At 40.5% G+C, this 23,930-nt stretch overlaps 1 protein-coding gene across 1 annotated transcript in view; it reads right to left on the bottom strand.

The window, feature by feature from the left end:
- Nucleotides 1-23,930, bottom strand: part of epha8 (eph receptor A8) — a 206,199-nt gene that overhangs the window by 110,348 nt on the left and 71,921 nt on the right. The window contains exons 3-6 of the mRNA XM_061728015.1: nucleotides 22,728-22,781; nucleotides 21,339-21,482; nucleotides 17,698-17,847; nucleotides 3,003-3,318 (exon numbers count right to left, since the gene is read on the bottom strand). Coding sequence (XP_061583999.1) covers nucleotides 3,003-3,318; nucleotides 17,698-17,847; nucleotides 21,339-21,482; nucleotides 22,728-22,781 — 664 coding nt within the window. The remainder of the gene's footprint in view (nucleotides 1-3,002; nucleotides 3,319-17,697; nucleotides 17,848-21,338; nucleotides 21,483-22,727; nucleotides 22,782-23,930) is intronic.

The following is a 23,930-nucleotide window of genomic DNA, read 5'->3' as shown; positions in this document are numbered from 1 at the left end:
TACTTTTTCTAACATTGTCGGGTGAAAGCGAGAGCAAAGCTCAGAGAGTTAAGTGTTTTTTCCTGACTTTGAAATGGAGTATGTTCTTTTTTTTTGGTTGTTCACAGAGTCCGCTTGTACAAACAGACGAAAGCTGAGTTTTTTGGGATTGTTGCGCTGAGAACTGACATTCAAGCAGAACATCTGCTGTTGAAGGCTTAAAAAAGCACAACTCCATCCTCACAACTAACATAAATGATCCTTTATAGAAGGATAACAATTACAAGGCTGCTCGATATGGGAGCGTTTATTTAGGGGCCTGAAGTGGCTATTAAATAAAAGCACTCAGACAAGACATAACCCTGTGAATTTGTCTGGAGCAGCCATGTCTGCAGATGCGCCGTTGAGGGGCTCAAAGGGAGCGTTTGTACTTATCTCTGTGGTATTTTGACCAAAGTATAACACATACATCTTATTACGATATCAGGGGGGGAAATGAGGGCCAAATATATATCTTTTAATTAAACACTAGAGCTTTAATTGTGTGTGTGTGTGTGTGTTTCATACGTGGATGCCTTTGAAATTATTTTTTATGAAATCTGTATATAATTTAATGAATGTGCCTGAAAAAACTGATGCAAAAACATGCATTTACAAAAAATCTGGTTTGACTTATCAAATCCACGTAGGAACTAAAGACACCATCTTACAGTCAAGACGGATTTCATTTCATCTAAATTTAAAAACCTCAAAAATAACTGATTCTGTGTAACATGCAGCGTCTGAACTACATCACACGGCACACGTTGACCTGGTCCTGCATCGTCTAGGCAACGTTTTCATGTGAAAGTGACTGATTCATTTGGATTCTTGAACCGTTATTGTCATTCTTGTATGACATGAGAGCCCAGCAGCAGTCTCTGACACCGGGCCTCCATTCTAAAAACCTTGTCTAGATCCACAAACATCAACGGAAATCTGGTCTCAGATCTCAAGAATGCGCGTAGGCTTCTGAATGGCAGTTGATCACAGAGTGGCCGTGCGCTCCTGCGGCTCATTGATTAGTGTAACCCCCCCTAGGGACCACCATGTAAGGAGGTAGAAAGATGCTCGTCCTGCAGGTCTACATGGGACACGAGAGGCCTGGGAAGAGAAGCCTCATACAGGTGATGCCTTGCCGTCTGCCCAAGGACACATTTAAGAGGCGCAGCTTCAGCCATACAACAAAAGCATCACAATGTGAAGTTAGGTGAAGATAAAGATGAAAAGCTGTGATGTCACTGTGCCCTGAAAATGTGAACGCTCACCGAATTACATATTTTCAAACTAAAGCTTTTGATGTGGTTATCAATTTAAACATACATTCTCTTAAATTTCTTTTCCTCCACCATATAATAACAGCTTGTCTAGCTGCTAATTGGTTGAAGTTACATAAACAAAACAGCTTAACTAACAGTAAAGTGTTTTTCTTTAAAAACCACCACAACAATTAATACCCCTCCCTCATCCATACCCGGCCATCAGGGCCGTCAGGGCCTGCCGGAGTTTATCTGAGCTCTCTTCAGGGGAAACGCAGGCGCGGACATCTGTTGGCCATTATAAGACCGAATGGATTTAAACAATTTCCCACATGGGGTCAATAAAGTATCTTTTTATAGCTGACTTTCATTCAAACAGGTGTGTGGAAACGAGGGATCAGAATGAGGCACTGTAAAAATTATTCTACAGTGCCTCGTTCTGATCTGATCTGACAAGTGTCACTGAAAGAATGAGAACTATTGATAAAATCCCTGGTACCTAAAGCAATTTTAATAGCTAAAAGCCTCGGCCTTTATTCGGGGAAATCCTGTTCAGGTCGTCACCTGTAATTCATGCTATCTTGTGAAATAACAGTAACTAGGTAACTAACAAGGAAGCTGCAGCTGGTGCCCAGACTGCAGAGAGTTTGGCCCAAACAAGGCCCACACCTGCCATCATCTTTGTCTTTGGCTTACGTTTAGCTTTGTCCCCTGACTATGATCTGGTTGAGTGTGGCTGCCATCGTCAGTCACACTTCCACCAAACATGGCTCAATCTGCATTTTCTCTGGCCCCCTGGGCCCCTGGCCCCCTGGGCCCCTGGGGCTTGCCTTGCACCCACAAAACTAACCATAACCCATGTCAGAACCGACTAAAAAAGATTGCTCAATTCCATTCAGGAAAACCACATTCAGCCAGGCTGTGTTCTCATTCAGAGCATCACACCAGTGGAATACAGAACCACAATCAGTCAGAGAAGCTCCATCATATCACTCTTTTAAAGTGAATGCAAAGGACTGGCTTGTTGACTCACAAAGATGTGAGCACTAGTAGTACTACTACCATAGTAGTGATAGTGGCTCTCTTTAATACAAGCCATTATTTTATCTGTATCAGGTAGTGAATAAATGCCATTTAAAACTGTATGCTAGCCAATTTGGCTTGTTTTAAGATGATTGTACTGTACTTTTATTCATTTATTTTATTCTATTCTATTTTTGCAATGTATCTGTCTTTCTTGTGATATGTCATGCGTGCTGTATTTGTGTTTATGTCTATTGTGCATTTTTTATTTTATTAAAAAAAAATGTCTATTAACATCTGGCGAAGGGACTGCCGATGAAAATTAGCCTTTCGGCTAACTCGGGTACATTTACTTTCTGCAAGGAAACGTTGATCAATGTACACTGTCCCTTTTTAAAAATAAAGAATTATTACTTCTCACATTTTGGCCATTTCTTGTTCCAACAACACGTGATGTAAAGCTCGTGGCCCTCAGGAAGTTTCCAACCCTCGTAATACTTGCTGGTGCTGCAACTGAGCCAAAATTAAACAGTTGAAGGCCTGCACGAGCCTGTTTCCTGGGCCCTCTTTATTTTTGCATCACAAACAGATGCTGCCAAAAAAATAACCCTTTCATAGAAGAGTGTGGTGGTTTTGATTCACGTGAAAGTTCAACTCGCAGTATTCACGGTTTCAAGGAGTCCAAAGGCAAAGTGAACTCACCTACACAGGAGTCTCTGTGTTCCTCAAATCCTGCAGAGCACACACACTTCCCGATGGGGACCAGCCACTCCCCCTCTGCGCTGCAGTACATCTTGGGCGTGTCGCTCTCCTCGGCGTGATCCACGCACTGACCCCGGACCTCCACCAGGGAGGAGGAGTCGGCTCCCGTCACCACGTCGGTGAAAACCGCCAGGTTCCGGTTCATGCCCACGCAGCGTTTGTAGTACACCCGCACGGAGGTGAGGGCGATGCAGGCGCCGATGTCCTGGAAGGCCAGGTAGAAGCCCCGCCGGTTCAGAGGGCCCACCCCTCGCACCTGTAATAGAGAAGGGATTAGACGTTACAGTCCTCCAAGCCACGTTGGTTCACTCATGTCCTGAAGCATTGGCTCCCCTCAGGTCCACCTACATCCTATAAATAACTGAGCTCTCACTGTAAAAACTCAAAATCTTACCAGGAATATTTGTCTTATTTCTAGTTAAAATGTCTCATTTTAGTAAAGAAAATCTCATTACACTTAAAACAAGATTCATCACTGGTAAAAACAACAATTTTCACCTGTTTCAAGTAGATTTTCACTTAAAATAAGTAGAAAAATCTGCCAGTGGAACAAGATTTGTTTGCTTGTAATGAGAAGATAAATCTTGTCCCACTGGCAGATTTTTCTACTTATTTCAAGTGAAAATTTTCTTGAAACAGGTGAAAATTGTCAAATAACAAGTTATTTTTCTGGTAATGACTCTTGTTTTAAGTGTAATGAGATTTTTTGACTAAAAATGAGACATTTTAACTAGAAATAAGACAAATATTCCTGGTAAGATTTTGAGGTTTTTGGAGTGCTGCTGCCAATTAACCATATCTTTCTTCAGTGAGGCCAGTGTTAGTTTAGTTTAGTTTAGTTTAGTTTATTTTGTGTATTTCGAACATGTAAAAAAAAAACAAATACAGGTGGGCATTCCACCACATAAAGAAAAAAACCAACATCAAAACGCATATTTCAAGTTACATGTTCGAAAAGGAGTGGGAGGAAGTATAAACTTATTTAATCCCACCCCCTTTCCACAACTAAACATAAATTATGTCTGTATTTATTTTTTATACTATACACTAATTTGTATAAACATATATCATATTTACAAAAATAACCTGTTTAATACAAGATGTAAGCTCTATCATAAATATAATATAACTATGATATAAATATAATATAACTATGATATAAATATAATACGTATATCTAAGGGTATAAACATACAAAGACAACATGATAAAATAGCAGAACACACACAGCTGTTGATCTTTAAACACATACTTCACTTTTATACCTCAAATAAACCATTTCTTTATATTTCTTCTTAAATTGTTTTATGTTTGTACATTCTTTTAACTCCAAATTCAAACTATTCCACAGTTGAATTCCAAAAACTGATACACAAAAACATATTTTTGTTGTACGCACGAATGAAGATTAGAAGTTTAGGTTTCCCCTTAAATTATAACCCCCTTCCCTCCCAATGAATCATTTCTGAATGGTATCCGGTAGTGAATGATTTTTGGCTTTAAACATTACTTGTGCAGATTGAAATGCCACTAGATTCATGAGTTTCAGTACTTTAGACTGTAAGAATAGTGTTATAGAGGGCTTCACTTATCCTCAAATCATCTGGAATTACAATAAGTAAGGTAACAGCACAAAGTATTCTCAGCACAAGGCCTAATTTGATTTATGGTAATATTGTTTGGGCAAATACATACCCTTTCAGTCTTCATCAACTTTATTTAATGCAAAAACGATTTGTAAGACTGGCAACTTTTTCTAAATCTACAGAACCCTCTACTCCTCTGTTCAGAAAACTCAATTCTTACAGTATATGACATAAATATTCATCGTTTATCGTCATGTTTTTATACAAACATGTGTTTTTGCCTTTTTCTTTACCACTATCGTTTAGTAAATTTTTCAAATATAATTCTCAAATACATTCATATAATACTAGACAGGTCAATCATCTTCATCTTCCTTTTTATAAAAGTAAACACGGCCAGTTTTCCCTCAGATATCGTGGTGTACAGATATGGAACTCCAAATCTCACATTATTAAAAGCTCTGTTTCTCTAGAGATTTTTAAAATAAATGTATCTTCTCATTTAATTCGCATTAAAAAAATTTCACAAGTTTTCTTTGTTGATTGTTGATTTTTGATTTTTTGTTGTTTCACGACTGGTCAGAACCGCCAGGCGGGGAAGAAGGAGCAGATGAAACATGAATCACAAAAGCAGGATCTGAAGCAGATTCAAAGCTCGTAGAGGGCAGGGGAGACGGGATATTGCTTCTGTTTCTACCTGTGAGGAGGAAGAAAGAAATCCTCCAGCTTAATAGCCCCAGTTTTAATAGGGGATGTTAACAGAATGGCCATGTCTGAGGGATAAAACGGTTCAAAAGGGACTGACAGGATAATTGAAGGATAAGCACAACGTCCCATTGTGGGGCCAATGAGCATCAGACAGGTCGCTGTTTCCTTGAGTCTGTTCAGAAAGCACTTTATTAACGGACCTCTTTCCAAATCCTCCGTAACAGGATGAAGAGGCAGCAGCAGAAATGATGATGGTGGACACAGCTAAATGTTCTGTTCAACAGCAGCTGCAGGAAAGACAAGACACGAGATGGATCTGACCCTTTTTCCAAACACCACTGCTGTGGTTATTAAGATGACTGATAACCCAATCCTGAGGGGGGAGAGGACGGGGTCAATCTGCTGAAAAATGTTGCCTCTGGCAGCGAGATGGCTGGCGAGCGATAGAGGGAGCGGAGTCAGAATACTCCCACCCTGGATTGTGTTCACCCTCTGGACTGAGACGGCCCAGGAAGTCTTCTGCCTTTTCCACTGGGAATGTATTTCATCCTCATCAACCGCCGACAGAGCTGCAACAGCTTCACCTCCCGAGACACACATGCATATTAAGGATGCGTGGAGTGGCTACGAGCACAAGGCTGGCATGAGGTGTAGGTAAAAGTCTACGATGGGAGCAGGGGGGGAAGGCAGCAGAGCTTTAAAGGACTGGATCCAGAAGGAAAAGAGGAAGCCAAACTTATTTACACTGTAAAAGCAGGCCTAGGTGAGGCCAGTCTGATCAAAAGACCCGAAAGAATGACTCAGGAATGCAAAGGGCAGTGTTGTGTAAGTTCATACTTCTCAAGAACTAGTTCAAAGTTCAGTTCACATAGTTTTAAAATGAATAGTTCACGTTCATAGTTCACCATTTTCATTTTGAACTAGTTCAAATTCAGTTAATTTTAATATTTTTAGGTGAGATGTACGAATGAAACGCCAATCTATCCTAAAACTGTTCACTGTACAATCATGTTTTGTTCTAGTGGCTTTTCAACTTTACTGAAGCTGTAAATCTCCAACAATGTAGTTAATTATCAGTTTGTCTCCCTGTTGCAGGTAAATCAACCCCTGAAGGTGCAGCAGTGGGACTGGGGTGGTTTGGGGCTGTTGGGTCTTCTTGGTCTTTCTTGATGACTTTTTTTGATTGTCAAGGACTTGCAGATAATTTATCACACTGGACGGATGCTTTAATTCCACATGAGGTTTCAAATTTGAAGTTGACGAGACGTTCTGACTTGTTTTATCAGCGCAGGTGGACATAATTTGCACAGAAAGGATTAGATTTTTACCGTTGGACTCTTTGTGAGACGATGTGTAAAATTCCTGCAGATAATGATAAGCGGATCATCATCTGACGGCTCGCTTGGGCTCATTGCTATGTTAGTGGGTACGCTGCATTGTGGGTAATGTAGTGTAAAGTCGTCTTCTCGTCGAGTATTTTAAATGTCCGCGCCACCCGCTGGTGAAATGAGGATTATTCCGTAATACTGTAATTGGACCTAAACAGTGAAGCTGAAACTCACATAATCTGAACAGTTCAAATTCCAGTTCATGATCTGCAGAATGAACAAGTTCACGTTCAAGTTCTTTATTTGCAAATATGTTGCGTTCAGTTCAACGTTCTCACAGAAATGAACGTGTTCAATGAACACGTTTATTTGAACTCGTTCATGCACAACACAGGCGAAGGGTTGGCACATAAGGGACAGCCCTTCGAGGGCGGAGCTTATACGAAAATGATCCCACTTTTGACTTTGAGCAAAATTATCATATATTTGTATACATCCCTGTGGCAGGGTGGAGGTGCAGCCACTCAGGTGAGTGGGCACAGGTGGGCCCAATCAACCTCTCCACCCTGCCTGCCTTCATAGGAAGTGGCTGCACAGCAGCAAGAGGTCTCTGCTGAAGGTGCTGGTGTATGTGTGTCTGCAGTGAAGGAGTGAATAAACGAGTTCCTGCACTAAAACCCCGTGTCCTCTGTCCTGTCGGTCGGCCCCCGTAGCACTAGCCCTGCTACAATCCCAAATTGAGTTCATAAAGCTGATTTTCTACAGCCCTTTACCATGGTCACTGGGGGGCTGAAGTCTGTCCCACTTTGGGTTAGAAGTTCAATCTTTTCTCAAAACAGCATTTACTCCATCTCTGAGCCAACTCGGATACAGTTAAGGCTGATTTAAGGTTCTGCGTTAAACCAACGCAGAGCCTACGCCGTTGCTGTGACGCCGTTGTGAACCCTCCAGACTTCTCCGTCACTCCATTTCGCCGCGGTGCAGTACCCCCCCACAGCGCTAGTTGATACTTTATTTAGCTTCCGGCTTTTTACGGTCACAGTGAATCAAAGAGATAAGCACAACTATTGTGCAAACCAAAACAACCCCCCCAAAAAAAAAAAAAAAAAAAAAAAAAAAATCACACACACACGAAGAAAAGAGCGCTGAAAGTTCACGACTGCTTCACGAACCGGAACCGGAAATGCGTTGCTACCAAGCAAACCATTCACAGCCCTCTCGGTCTGCGTTGGGTCTGCGTCGCCGCAACGCCTAGTTAAATTTTTTAGGAGGTGCAGGTCAGGCTACGGCGTAGCCCTCGCCGTAGGTGCGTGTCGCCGCGTACCCTACGGCGTAGGCTCTGCGTTGATTTAACGCGGTACCATAATTCAGGCTTTATACATCACACTCTGCATGTGGTCCAACCTTACAAGAGTCTTCTTTTTAACAACATAACTCAGAAAATCAGCTAAAACCGCGCATACAAAACTCTGATTTATTCTTTGGACTGGTCTTGGGGGGGATTCACCTCATTTATCAAATGCTCCACTTCCAACACCAAACTGAAAAACATGATTTAGATATTGTTGTTTTGTAAACAATATCGAAATCTGTTTAGCTAAAATATAAAACACAGATTCAAAATTGTCTGTAAAAAGTTTGCAGAGGGGGCATCAGGAAGTACCGAAAGGTTTCCTCTCTGATTTTACTCAAAGTAAAGCAGTGTGCCACATACTATTTTAGGCTATATCATGTTTTAATAGATACAAACTCAAAAACTCCCTCAACTGGGAGCCACTATAGTGGGATTTCAGGGTTTTTGCCAAGGTTTTGCCAAACCTGAAAAAACACATTAGATAGCTATTTGTTTTTTTGCGTTGTTTTTTAGAACCAAGTCCTAGTCAGACTAAACCAGATATCCCAGTCGGAAGTCATGGTAAACTATGTTTAATAAATCATAAAGGATCTACAATATACAGTATAAGGAGCTGTAAATCTCTCCAGTTCACTATTTGCCATTTATGTATATATATATATATATATATATATATATATATATATATATACACATACACATACACACATATATATATATATATATATATATATAATATGCATCTATAATGCATTTACAGGGATTAAAGCAAAAAAAAATCCCAGGACGGAAAGTTTTCAGAACCACCTTCCGCGGATGTCTGGTGCAGAAAAATCACTTTTACTGGGGTTAATATTGCATATGTCCGCGCTGAATATGCGAATTATGCGGGGCTCGCTTGATTTCACCGCATCATCGCCGACATTTTCACATAAAGTTTGGAAAAAGGGGGGAGTGTTGTGAGTGACATGTCGGGACCCCAGTTCGCGACGTGCGGGACCCGCCCGGGGACCTCCGCACCCCTCGCAGAAACCGCCACCTCCCAAACAGCAGCTCCCACCCGCGGGGGTGAGAGGAAAAAGAGAGTGCCGCTTGCGCGGTGGGACGGGCTGCCGGTGGACTCAGGATCTGCGCTGACCGCGCACCACTGCGCCTGCGGAGGCGGAGCTCCCATCCACTTGGGGGATCTTGGCGGCGGACGCGTGGGGTGACGGAGGTCTGGCTCATCCCCCTCGTCGCGCCGGTGCGCCCGGCAATCACCCGAGCACTGAGCCGGCTGGAGGGAGAGAGGCGGCCGGCCCCCGGGCTGCGATCGCCCCTCTCCACCTGCGCTCTCCTTTTTTTTCTCCTACGAATTTAAGAGGGAAGAGCTCAGCGCCGAATCCGCAACTTCCTGCATATTTCGCATATTCCACAACTTCCAGCATATTCCGCAATTTTACCGCATAAAAGCACATAAAAAACCTGCACATTTAATCGCAAAATCAATGATTTTAGCCCGCAAAATCAATGATTTTAGCCCGCAGAATCAAGGATTTTTGCCCGCGTTTTTCTGGAGGGTCTAATTAGGTGTCAGTAGGGTTGCAAAATTCCGGGAATTTTCAAAGTTGGAAACTTTCCATGGGAATTAACGGGAATATATGGGAATTAACGGGAATATATGGGAATTAACGGCAATTAACGGGAATAAATAAGAAATTTACAGAATTGAAGGTTGGCCCTTAACAGGGAACTTAAATATAGTTGGGGGAAATATATTGTAGCATAGTCTTGGCTAAAACAACCAGATTTAATGCAAGTACACTCCTCAATCACATGCACACAGCACATTGCTTACTGCAGGGCTATTGAGGCCACGCCCCCTACATGCACTGTGCATTCCTCCATCACATGTACAGGTGATTTCTTGAAGCCTGGAGGCCACACATTTGAGCTCAAAGCACAAGACTATTGAAGCCACACATTTGAGCCCACGGACTATATAAAGTCAAGTAAGTTTTGATAATATTATGGGGTAAATATATTTGATCTATAATGGTATTAATGTTTAAAGGAGCTTGAGGTTCCTTTTAAGAAATGAGACTCTCTAGCGCCACCCTTCGCCACGACGCCCGTTGGGGGTACTGCAGCCAACAGTGAAGCCGGCACGGGAGAACGGGGAGAACGCACATGCAGCGTCCGGAAATTTTCCACCCCTTTGCAACCCTAGGTGTCAGGTTACGTGCATCTAAAACCAGAGGAGAACTTTACTGTGTGTGCACAGCCAACAGCTGATTGACTGCAGTGGGCACCATTCGACAAGTCACCGCGGCGCTACAGACACCCCGGTGTTCATATTTTTTGTCGGATTTGCGCTGATCTCATAAAAAAATATCCCAAAAAAATCCCCAGGACGGAAATCCGTACCCAGTACGGAGAACTTTAATCCCTGCATTTAGTTTGAAAAGGTTTGCACTAACCAAATAATTTCCTTCTAAAACACTTCTCATTAATTAGTGCCATATGAAGATATACTGAGTTTCGTTCTCATAGACAGTATTATAATAATGTAATGTAGAATTTCATGGCTGATTTCAATGGTTTGATATTATGGCAGCCGATAAAAATGACAGACGTGACATCATGTAAATCTGAGGTGCTTTGGAAGAGATATAGGTAAATGATTTTGGCACTGAGAGCAATCCTGAGATGTATGAACTATTTATATTAAAATGTCAGAAGCCCAGATCTTACATCCGTCTGCACGAATCAACTGATGCTGCTTGAAGGGTTGCTGGATTTTGCCGCCACTTCAGTATCATTTAACCTTTTAGATACGCCGCTGTTGTTGGTTTTATGTATAAACACACAAACATGCAGTCAAAAATGATCAAGGATTGTATTACTCTTTAATAATGATATGAATATTAACACATTGCTACGGTTATTACCGTTTCAAAACATAATGCACTGCACAGAGCAGTGGGGGAACTTCAAATATTTATTGATACACAAACTGAGATGAATAGTAGGGTTATCTGCTCAGAGAGGCGGGTAGCTGCTTCAGACGCTTCGGGGTTGTTATTGGAGATCTCAAAGCTCCTTGATGAGCAGAGCAAAAGATACTAACGAAGGTGAAAAGCACCACTTGAACTAACTTTCCCTCCAATATAAACATCAACATCTTAACCAGGATGTGGCGGCTGCAACCTGACAAAGAAGAGCGAAGAGCAGAGTTTAAAGTCCCGCAGGCTGACGGAGCAGATCAAGGAGGATTAATGAGACGTGTGCAGGTGACGGCAGCTCCGACAACAACAGGAGCTCCGACCGCAGGCTGCACGCACCATACCCAGCACAGCTGATCAAAATATACCAGCAAAGAGTCTTTATGGCAAGCCGTTTTTACATTTAATGGCTAGGTTTGACTATCCGGAATTAACATTGCAGATATCTACAACTGCATTTTGACTAGTCGTAATTAAATTGTGACTAGTCAGAATTGTCATTCAAGATATCTATAACGTCATTTTGACTCGTCCAAACTCTAATTCAAGATATCTGTAATTGCATTGTGACTAGGCAGAATGGAAGTTAAAGATATCTCCAATTTGAGATATCTATAATTAAAATTCATTACAAGATATCTATAACTTGATTATAGATATCTACAATTAAATTATGACTACCTGTAATTCCAGTTTGAGATATCTACATCATCATTTTGACTAGTCATAATTCCAGTTCAAGATACCTACAACTTCGTTCTGACTAGTCAAAACTTAATTTAAGATATCTAGAAAGGACGATGTTGATATCTTTGAGGGGAATTAAAGATATCTTGAACTGAAATTATGACTAGTCAGAATTAAATTGTAGATATCTGAAACTGGATTTACAGCTAGTCGTAATTCAGTTGTAGATATCCGTAATTCACATTGCGGATATCTGCAACTGAATTGTAAATATCTGTCATTAGAAACCCCACACATGAATGGCAAAAGTGACGTCATTTGTCCTAGGCAGAATGACGCTGTGGATATCTGAAATGACAATTGTGGATAGGAAGAATGTAATTGTAGATATCTGAAATGCTCTTTTTGACTATGAAGAATTGAATTGAGGATATCTGCAACACATATCTAGTCTAGCTGTTAAATATTAAAACGGCTTGCTATAAGTCTTCACATAACCTCTGTGCTGCCAGCTATAGTATACTGTTGTCTGTATTATAATCTAGTGTGTAGAAGATAGAAACAAACATAAATAATAAAACATCCGGCTGGAAAATATGAGTGGTTTTTCTTTTTTGTTGTTGGTTAGTTGTTTTTTTTTTTTTATCCAACCCACTTTGCTGCATGTGTACGATATTCCTGGATTCCCAGATGTCGTCTGGAAAACAAGAGAGAGAAACATTTCCGTCCTGTATTGCTGCACTAATGGTATCTGACAGACGGACGCGAGGAAACAAACGGACTTCTTCCGCCGTGGCCCCCACATTCCCCCCCCCGAGACTTCAGCCTGCTGCTCTGCGCTCTTCAACCATCAAACATAAAGTGATCACATTTTAATTGTCACAAACACACAAGATCCCATCAGGGCCACTTCTAAAAACATACTGACACAGCGCAAAGAAGATGTTCACCAGTTCAAGACTTTTGACTAAATTCAATCATTGATCTTTCGTTAAATCAAATGAAGGGGAAAATAAGTTGTGACTTAAAATCAAGAAGAGTACGGAAGAGTATTAGGGGCAGGCAGGAGAAAAATAAAAATAATATTTTAGAGGAGGAAGATTTTTTTTTCATTATGCACTTTGAGAAAAAAGTTGAAATGTCGAGAAAAAGTCGAAATGTTGAGAAAAAAGTCAAAATTTCAGGAATAATGTCAAAATGTTGAGAAAAAAGGCTAAATTTTGACTTTATTCTTGAAATTGTATTTCAACATCAATTTTGACTTTTTCTCCAAGTGCACAATAAAAAAAAAAATCTTCCCCTATCAAATATTTTTTCTCCTGCCTGGCCCTAATACTCTTCTGTAAGAAGAATGGTACAATCTTCAAAAAGAGCACATTATTTACAGTTGGGTTAAAGTTTTACACATTACACGTTAGTTTTACGCCTTTATTAACTCCTTATATGTTGGTGGTCCGGCACAAATGACTGCATTCTGAATAGCTACTGTAGTTGAAGTAAAACGTTGCAAAACCTCAGATCTCTCAGAATAAATGCACATAGTGCTGTTAGATAACAACCAACCCGTCACAGCCAGTGTCTTACGACAAACGCAGACCTACGGTCTCGCTAAGATCTTTACAAAAATATTGAATAAATGTGAAAAAAACGGCTACATGTGAAAAGTTAGGGTAACGAGATTATAATAATAGTGGTAGCTATTTTAACTAGGAACGTGTTCCTTCAGCAGTTCGCTGTCATCCAGGATGATGAAAGGCGGTTACTTAGATGCAGCTAATCCAGAACCGCCAGAGTCCTTACAAACACCAGGAAACTGGACCACATTACACCGGTCATGAAATCACTACACTGGCTTCCAGTGAGTCAAAGGATAGAGTTTAAAATCTTACTGCTGGTCTACAAAGACCTGAATGGTCTTGGACCAGAATCCGTGCTTGATCTGTGAGTTCCTATGAAGCTCCCAGACTCCTGAGATTCATCTGGATCTGTTAGTTCCTATGAAGCTCCCAGACCCCTGAGACCCCGTCCACACGTAGCCGGATATCTGCGGATATCTGCTAAACCGGAGATATTTTCCTCCGTTTTGACCTGTCATCCACACGAAAACGCAAATAAACGAAGGTTTAAAAAAACTCCGGGCAAAGTGAAGATTTTTGAAAACTCTGTTTATGTAGATGCGTGTGGACACACATAACCGGAGATTTGCGTTTTCGAACGTCACATTATGCGCCAAAACAACAACAAATCTGCTCTGACGTGCGCCTTTTGTTTACTACAGATGATCCAGCATCTGTTCTCCAAGCTATTCATTAAATAAATGGTCTCTGCTCTTGACCACCACTTACTGCGTTACACCGACACAGAGGCTCCGCCGTACCCTACACCGTAGGGTACGCGGCGACGTGCACCCTAGGTGTAGGGCCCGCGGCTCCGCAGAGCCCGCAGAGACGCGGAGCCCGCAGAGCCGCGGAGGTGCAGCTTCCCCGGGAGCTGCAGATTATCTACAGGTTAGAATGCTTATGAAGTGGTCGAAAACGCAGATCTTCGGTTACGTGTGGATGCAAATTTTTTTATAAACGGAGGAGGGAAATATTCGTTTTTAAAAATACCCGGCTACGTGTGGACGGGGTCTGAGATTCATCTGGATCTGTTAGTTCCTATGAAGCTCCCAGACCCCTGAGGTTCATCTGGATCTGGTTTGTTGTGGTTCCAGAACCAGAACCAAGCAAGGTGAGGCAGCGTTCAGTTATTCTGCTCCTCACCGGTGGAACAAACTTCCTGTAGACCTGAGGTCTGCTCCAACTGTAGATCCTTTAAATCAGGGTTAAAAACATTACTGTTTACTGAAGCGTACTCCTAAATTAAATACTTACCTGCTGTACTCTACTGCCCTTACTTTTTAACAACTGGTGCTTTTTATCATTTTACCTCTTTTCTTAACATTTTATTTGTTATATACTGTTGAATTGTGTCTTGCCGCTTTTAATGTTGATGTAAAGCACTTTGAATTACCTTGTGTTGAATTGTGCTATATAAATAAACTTGCCTTGCCTTATGTTAAGTTACAGTAAGTCTGTCTTCCACAGGCGGTTCTAGTTCCTTCTGTCTGTCAATCAAAGTCCAGGAAAGCCCTGATTGGTGTGACCACATTAAAAAAATGACCAATCCCAAGACATCCCCCCTCCCCTGAGTGCCAACGCTCTTGACGTCTTGACCTGCACACGAAAGGGGAGAGTTTCAAACAGTAGAAACCTTTGCCCTCCCAGCAGTTCATCTGTGAGCTTGCTGCAGTTTCTGTGTTTCTGCACGTGTGTATCTGTTTTGTTGAGCTAACGCGTTTTGGCACCGTTTAGACACCGTACTGGCATATTCTATGTAGTTGTTTCCATTTCTTTATAGCCTTCTTTTAGGATCTAATATTTTTGCCATTCTGTCTCGATCTGCCCTCTCTGTCTAGATGTTTCTGGCACAGTGACGGCAGCCTGATTTATTATCGTGTGATTTGACTCTCGGCCCACCAACTGATGCATTGGCGTCTTGTTCCGTTTTCTTTCTCTGTGTCTTCGCCACCTTTTACGCTCAAATCTGTTCCTCTGAGGCCTGTCGAGTGCGACTCCATGACATTTTTAATCTCTTTAATTTTTATCTCTTTAATCTCCGGCTCAGCTCCTTTCCGTCTTCTTATTCTCCTTAAGTACAAAACTCTGATGCCAAAGCAGCGTAAAATGCTATAATCATGTTTTCTCAACAGCTTGTCGTGGCTCTCTCTACATGCATTTATATTTTAGCTTAATCGAGTTATTGAGTGAAATGTTGCACATTAAATTTGCCCTGTAATGTAATTTTCCCCTCACTAAGTACCCGTCCTCTTAAAGAACACATGAGCTCCATTAGGAGAAATGATTAGAAATAGTCCAGCAACAAGACACGTCGATGAAAAGCACCAGATGTCCTCTCTGAATTTCATTACAGACAATGAAGTGACGCTATTTCATTATCTTTGTGTTAGAAACAAGGAGGCATTTTGCATTTTTCACCTAACAAGTTTATTTCCTGTAGATATGAAGGAAAATTTTTATTTTTTATTTTATAATGAAGCTTATATTTCCTATTAATTTTATTGTTTTTTTTAAGATCATTTTTCCAGTGCTTTATCTAATGTTTATATCGGAATGTTTCCTCTTTAGTTTTACAGTTTTCTGCTTAAAGTTCCCAACATGTTGGTGATTAAGGACATGCTACATGGATACTTCATAATACCCTTTAACACAGTGTTTTTATGCAGAAGTTAATTTGTTTTTCTTTTCTTTTTCCTACTTCTTTTGCTCAAATATTTTTGTTTGTTTTACTTTGAGACTGACAAAGACTGAAACCTGAAATGTGTTGGTTGTAAACATTTCTCAGTCATCGCAAATCTGTATATTTTTCTCTGAGAAAAAAGTTAACTTTTTATTTAAATTAATTATTTTTAGCTATAAAGTAGAAGTGATATTAGTGTCACTGGATGGATGGATGGATGGATGGATGGATGGATGGATGGATGGATGGATGGATGGATGGATGGATGGATGGATGGATGGATGGATGGATGGATGGATGGATGGATGGATGGATGGATGGATGGATGGATGGATGGATAGATGGATAGATGGATAGATGGATAGATGGATAGATGGATAGATAGATAGATAGATAGATAGATAGATAGATAGATAGATAGATAGATAGATAGATAGATAGATAGATAGATAGATAGATAGATAGATAGGTGCAATTAGCTGAGAAAGGATGACACTGTAACTTAAGCCAGAGTAAAGAATTGTATGAATTCCTCCAGAAGGCGTCTCGGATTATAGGCCGATTATAGAAAATTAAGGATTTTAAGTTCTTCTTATACTGCGGAAAATACGTTACTGATGTCACAGTTTTTGGTTGTGAGGGAGAGTGGACAGTTGGCCGGTTTGACGAACGACGCCCAGCGGTGACAGCGGAAGAGTCAAGTTGAAACGCTAAATGGTTATGAGTCAGAGTCGGAGTGGAAGGTTAACTGAAGGCAAATGTCACAGATTTTCATGCACGGTTGGAAACTGGGGTCAAAAGTAGTCTGACTGCTGCATCGTTACTTCTTCTGTTTCTCGGCTTCAGACGTTACAGCATCCATAATGTTGCCCAGCAACCATGTGATTAGCATATTTACCAAACGCAGATGTCCAGGCGTAATCTTAGGACTGTGAGGTCAAACAGGAAATGTTGATAAAGCAGTTTTGATAACTGTCTAATATGACAAAACGTGTGTGTCACTCAACCTCAGCAAGTCTCCACAACTCAACTAATCCACCAACACGTAGAAAACAGCCACATCTGCTCTTTAAAAAAAGAGCTTCGCCTTGAAATTCTTGGTTATTGTTGTTCTAATTTTTTATAGGCTGAGTGCAAAGCTGCTTCAGAGGCACCAGAGATCAAAATTAGATGAAAATGAGCATAACCACTTTAAATGTTCTGTAGCCGAGCTGAGTGAAGACTTTCGGGTCAATCATTTCCGTGGCTTGCTGCAGTATTGTCAGGTTTTCCCCACGTTCCCGGTACAGTAGGAACAAAGCAGGGAGAGACTAGGGAAATATCCAAAGTCAGACCATTTTACCAATTCAACAGCAAACCTATTTAGCTCAAGTTAACTCTCACAGACAGTAAACATAAATAATGCAGCATCTTTCATATCTTCGTCTCTTCAACAAAGTAAGACATCAATTACGCTGCGTTTCCACAATCCGCAATCAAATTTTAAGTAATCAATATCAAAGTATTTCCCGAGACACTGAATGAAGCCAGATCTGCTTTTTGTATATGCTGAGATGATGAAGGGAGAGCAGGCTCCGCAGGACCCTGGGTCCCTCCTCATACATGCTAAAACTGCATTTGACTAGATTTACCTGAAGTATCTATTCAGTTTGATAGTTTAGAGTTTGTAGTTGATCGTGCAGCTCGTACCTCGGTGTTGAGTTTCAGCCTGCGGACCCCCAGGTCCACGCCCGTGAAACTTTCATCAGCAGCGATGGTGTCGATCTTGATGAACTGGTTCTCCCGGATGCCTGCGCCCACCGCTCTGTCCGACTCGTAGTAGTACAGGTTGAAGGTTTCCTGCAGAAGACAGCGTTGGCATTACTCTTCACGGCCCAAAGCAAGACATTATTACTTATTTTGAAAGAAAAGAAGCTATGTACTATTGTCAATCTTTATATTTTATTAGGAAAATTTCACATCCATAAATGTAAAATAAAACTCTTCTCCATTATTTAAGTTGTTTTTGATTGAAGTTGATTATTATGTCAAGTCTCTTAAGTTAATTACAAATAAGAAATGTATATCAACGATGGATATTCATTCTGAGATTTTCAATCATTAAACTGTCACAAATATAATTCTTATTTTATGCGAGATATGAAGTCTGTCACAGCAAGGTTTTGTTTCTTTTATGTATTTTTATTTATTTATTTTTTCTATTTATTATTAATTTATTTTTCTTACTTTTTCTTTACCTGTCATTTGTTGTTGTTGTTGATGATGCATGACTGTGCTGCTGATGTTGCACAGGTTGTGAACTGAAATGACTGATTGTTGTACATTGTTTGTATATTGCAAACCTTCAATAAAACATCAAGGGGGGAAAAAAAAGCAAGACATTACGTGCAGATGCAGCAAAGAAAAGCTATCAAAGTGAGTGCATGATCAGACGAGGTGTACATGGTCAAAAGTACCAGCAAAATTATACACAATAAACATATTTTGATCACTAAACAAGCTTTGATTTAACATCTACAGCTTATACACCCTATACCTTACATCCAGAGTGCCCCCATCCTTTCGTACATCACATACTTGTTTTAATTTATTTAGTTTTCTATACTACAGCAAGCTTTTATTATGCTAAGGGTAAACATTTTATTTCATTTAATCTAATTTTAGTTACTCATTTGGGAAGTTGCAAAATAAGACTTTCCCTGCAGAGCGTAAACTGCTTTAATCTTGAATCTCTGTTCCCCCATTTAAGTCATTACAATCAATACAATAGATTACCTTATACTATCGTCAGAAAAAGAAATTACTAAGGCAGAAGGATAACGCAACTTGTTTTGGGGATTTTTTAGCCAGACGTGGTACTTGTAGTGACAAAATAAATTCTTTGAACAAATATAAATCCCAGAGTTAAATTATTTGTACCTCAGCGGTGACAACTATTGTCTGAAACTTTGTTTTCAAAGACTTTCTATGTTATTTTCTTAAGAGAATAAGATCAAAACAGAAAACCTCAACTCTGCTCTGAAGTTGGAATAATTTTGTTTTTCTTTAGAAATATTCCTCATTTCTATTCACCTTTTTCTTCACAGTTTCATGAGAAGATGTGAAAAATGTTGTATTCTTAGTTTATGGGCAACAACGTAGCCAGGACAGTCATGTAGAAGCGTGGAGGGTTTGGGAGACAGGACTAAGAAATAATCTCCTTTATTTAAAGGGAAAGTTCGGTTGTAAAAAAACCGAACTTTCCCTTTAACCAACAGCACTGCTGGACAGAGAGACTGGTCAGTGAAAGGAACACACCAAACCAACCACACACAGAAAAACAGCCGGGAAACATCATTCTACTAACCACACCTACTGTGTACAGTACTGCGCAATCACATGACCGCTCCAACGGGCCTGCACTGCTGCGGCTCATTGCATTAGAGCGTATTACACCACGGCCTGTGTGAATACTCCATTCTGATTGGCTGGCAGGTGTACATTAAAAGTGATAACTTATACCTAGAAAACAAGTTTGGTCAAATTGCCTGATATTTTTAATATCATTGCGCTGGATCAACTGCCAGGTGGTAACCACGGCAACGGAGATTCAGAGAAGAAGAGCCGGCTACCGCAGACATGAGTGATTTTGTGATTTCTTTTAATTTGATAATATAACGTTTGATAATACTTGTAGCTTAATGAAACGTTTGTTTATTTATTTGAATGATTGATAGCCTAATATTTGTAGCTTAATGAAACGTTTATTTTTTTGAATGGTTGATCATATAGTGTATGCAGCTTAATAAAACGATTAAGGAAACTATCTCCACTTCGTGTCGGACGGTTCACGCCCCTGCGTCGTCTATAAATTCATGTTAATGGACACCTTGTCGGGCATTATCCCTTACATAATTCAGACTTATTTCATAAAACCCTCAAAACATTATTCAGGATATCTTTTCACTCAAACTCCTTGTTTTCTATGAATTTATCACAACAGCAACATGAGAAACTATTCAGAGAATGCAGAGCAGAGAGAAGTTTCCTCGCCGTGACATTAATATCCCGTCTTTGCAGTTCACCGCCAAGGCATATCTGCACCGTGCAAGTGCTGCCCTTGGTTCATTTCTCTCCCTCTAAAGCAGTGTTAGGTCTATATTTGAGTCATTAAATTGATCTCACACCTGGATTTGTTAGATAGATTGATAATTGGCGCTAACATGAAAAGTGTGAAAGTATCAGACGGGCTCGCCAGGTCGGCACCACTGTCTGGACGCCTTCACGGGGAAGAGAACATCCATCTTACTGATACCAAATTTACAACCAACCAAAGTTGAGCTGAATAATGTTTGTTACTTTTATTACTAATTAGTAGGGGTGTAACAACATATCGTGCCATGAAATTTCGCGATACAAAAACGTCACGATATGTGTCGTGGAGGTGACAAACTGTATCGCGATATTGGGTTATTAATATTAATCTATTGTGTTGAGTAGTAACGCACAGTGTATTTGTGCCGACCGCGCCTCGACCTGCGGACCAAAATCTGACTACGCTCAGAAGAAACTAGTACCGTTTTGCGGTCCTGTTTTGAGCTCTGAACTTTTACTTATGTAAGGCTGGTGTAGAGTTAAGCCTTACCTTATTAAATTAAACCTTTTTCGGGTCGTGAGTAGGATAAACACGGGGACAACTTCTGCTGAGTTCCAGTGTACTTTAATGTCCCTCAACAGTGTAGGATTTTAGAACATCAACACCAGCACCTAGTGCCGTACTGTGGCGTATCACTCCGCCCAATCTAAAACAGACTAATCACTACAGATAAACTGACTAGTGTCATTATAGTCCCTGATTTACATCAGAATATAAAGAATAGATTTATAAAATAATGAACGCTGAATTACCAAAATAACCTTCTTTTAGTTCAGTTTGTGGAAAATGGTTGGCCTGGTTTTCTCTTTAAAACTTAAACAGTTATAAAGCATTACAAACTGTAACAATAGGGCAAATGCACAGTATTGTTTTGTATTTTGTGTCTTTCAAATAAAAGACCATTTTTTCCAGTCATATGTTCCTCATTCAAGGTTGTTAAAAAAATACTGCTATAATATCGTATAGTTATCGTGACCTCAATATTGTGTATCGTACCGTATCGTGAGATTAGTGCATCGTTACACCCCTACTAATTAGACAATATAGTCATTTTTTAAATACCACCTGTATATCTGAACAGAGTGAGGCACACTTACAAAGCTTCTTTTTTTTTTTTTTACAACTTTCTGCAACAAATTGACATCCCCTTTTGTCTCTTTTCCGCCCCCCTCCTGGTGTTGTGTGTGTGCACTACCTTGCACGTGCCCAGCACCCCTGGCATGCTGTTGCAGTCTCTCAGGGTGAACTTGAGCTCGATGTAGATCCTCCTGGCGCCCTGTCGTGGGACCCAACCCGTCACCAGCCAGTTGTTCTGGCTGGGGCTCATCACGTTGCAGACCTGAGAGTGATGGTCAGGATCAGCGTATGAAAACATGTATGTCACACTGTTCAGGAGGAGCATAAAGTAAATACACCAATCAACATCATCAGCAGGTCAATGTGAGGATTAATCTGCTGGAACTGAGCTTTTTAACTGTCACACCTTGGTGAAGTTGTCTTGTCTTGGGTTTGTTTTGTCCTGTTATTTCCTGTTTTATTTTGAAAAGTAATTCTCCTCTGGTTTCAGGTCCCTTGCCCTTCCTCATGTGTCTCAGTCTGTGTTTCCACCGGTCCTCTATTTCCCTCCATGTGTTTAAATAGTCTGTGTTCCCCTTGTCTTGTGCCAGAGTGTCTTCGTCCTTGTCCTGCACCAGAGCCTTGGTCCGTGTCCACAGCCGTAGTAATCGCTATAATAACCGCTATAATAAATCGCCATAATAAATCGCCATGGTAACCCGTTGGTTCCTCGTGACGAGTGATTTTTTTTTTGTAATTTTTTTCATTAGCTAAATTTCATAGCCCTTTGTTTTCCTCGTTCAAGAGTGATTTTTTTTCTACCTTAGCTTAGATTCATGGCCCTTTTGTTTATTCCTCGTTAATGAGGGATTTTTTTTGTTTGTTGACTTATATCCTAGCTTAGATCATAGTTCTTGGTTTTTTCCTCTTTAAGAGTGATTTGTGTTTGTAGCCAAATTATTTTATATAGACAGGTTTTTCCTCCATATGGAGCATTTTGTGTTTATTTTTTTCTTTTTATCAGACTTATTTTTCCCTCCTCTTGGAGTGTTTATTGTTCTCTCTATATTCAGAGTATAGTGTCTATTTGTGTTTATAGCCATTTGTTTGTCACTCGGTCCGAGGTCTCCGGTGAATTCAACAAAAGCCTTTGTTATCTAATATCTCTTCATCTGAGTCCTGCTTTGAGTCTGGGCCTGACATTAACTACAAAATCCGATTTCTGACATCAAAGTTGGACTTTTCCAGACGGGAAACCTCCATCCACCGATATTTTTGTGAAAATGAGAAATTTCCTTCTGCTGTTACTTGATTATGCAACTGTAATCAAAAGGCTCAATTTCAAAGAGGTTTAGATATTTTCTTTTTTCAAACTCACACTTCTGATATGAATACTGCTTTAAAAAAAAAAAAAAACTAAAAAAAAAACAGCAAGTGCTTGCATAGAACGCTGAAAGCTGAGAAAATATCTTAGTTCTATCCCCTGACAGGGAAAGGAAGTGGCTTGATAATGGCTAATGGTACAAACCTGGTACGTGTGGATGGGGCTGAAGTACTCGTCCATCTCATTGATGGCGTCCCACTGCAAAGATAGACACACAGAGAGAGAGGAAAAGGAGAGTCATGTGTTTTTCAGATACACATGCAGGATGTCACAGATGTAGGTACATTTTTGACCTGATCTCTGAACTTTTATGGCTTGTATGGCGTCAGACTGACATGAAACAAAACGTGTTGATTTGTGACAAGCAGCAGTCACGGAGCAGGACCGGCTGTACGATAACGCCGCACCAGGGAGAAGTCACCACTTCATTACAGCAGCAACGCTGAAACGCATCTATTATTTTTCTTACGGAAACTCAGATCATTTGACATCAGCAGATCCCTTTTAAATCTTTCTTATAATGGCATTTTAGCAAGTGTCCTTTTTTATGCAGTTGTTTGTTGGGGCGGCAGCCTGACATTGGAGGACAGGAACAGGATTAACAAACTTATTAAAAAGGCCGCATCTGTCATTGGTATGAGGCCTTCTTCTCTGGAGGTCAGAACAGAGCAGAGGACTAGGAGGAAGCTCAGAGCATTCCTGTCCCAAGATGATCATCCCCTGTACAGCTTTTTTGTGAGAAGTGGCAGAAGTAGACGGCTTCTTTTGCCCAGATGCTCCACAGAGAGACTTAGGAAGTCCTTTGTTCCTGCAGCAACCAGACTTTTTAACTTGGACTGCTGATGTCATGTCTTGCTGCTATATTAATCCTTGTACTGCACATTGCACTTTTTTTGCTGTTGTAATGATCTTTTGTATTGATCACTTATTTTGCTGTTGTATTGATCCACTGCTGTCCTTAGGTGGAGATATTGTTAATGGCTATTGTTGATTGTCTTATGTTGTATTGTTTTGGCCATGGTGGCAATGAAGTTTCCCCTTTGGGGATTATTAAAGTTGAATCCAATCCATCCAATCCAATCCAATCCAATCGTTGATCTCACATCACATGTAGGGTGATGGTGTCAATCACAACAGCAACGTCCCGTCCAGAGCGTCTTCTCTTGACTTTAAAGTCAAACTGCTCCGTGCTGTAAATGTGCTGACGTGTTCCCCTCCAGCTCTGATACGCCACGCTGAAGACACGCTCGTGTAAGCTGCATTTCAACATTCAAGGAATTCACTAATGTCATAATATATTTCCAGCGGGACACATTTTCCTTTAATGAGATGCCCCCTCATGTATGT

This window comes from Cololabis saira, chromosome 8, assembly GCF_033807715.1.
Source record: "Cololabis saira isolate AMF1-May2022 chromosome 8, fColSai1.1, whole genome shotgun sequence".
NCBI classification, from domain to species: domain Eukaryota; kingdom Metazoa; phylum Chordata; class Actinopteri; order Beloniformes; family Belonidae; genus Cololabis; species Cololabis saira.
Note: the sequence above shows the minus strand (reverse complement) of the source record. Positions and strands in the feature narration are given on the sequence as shown.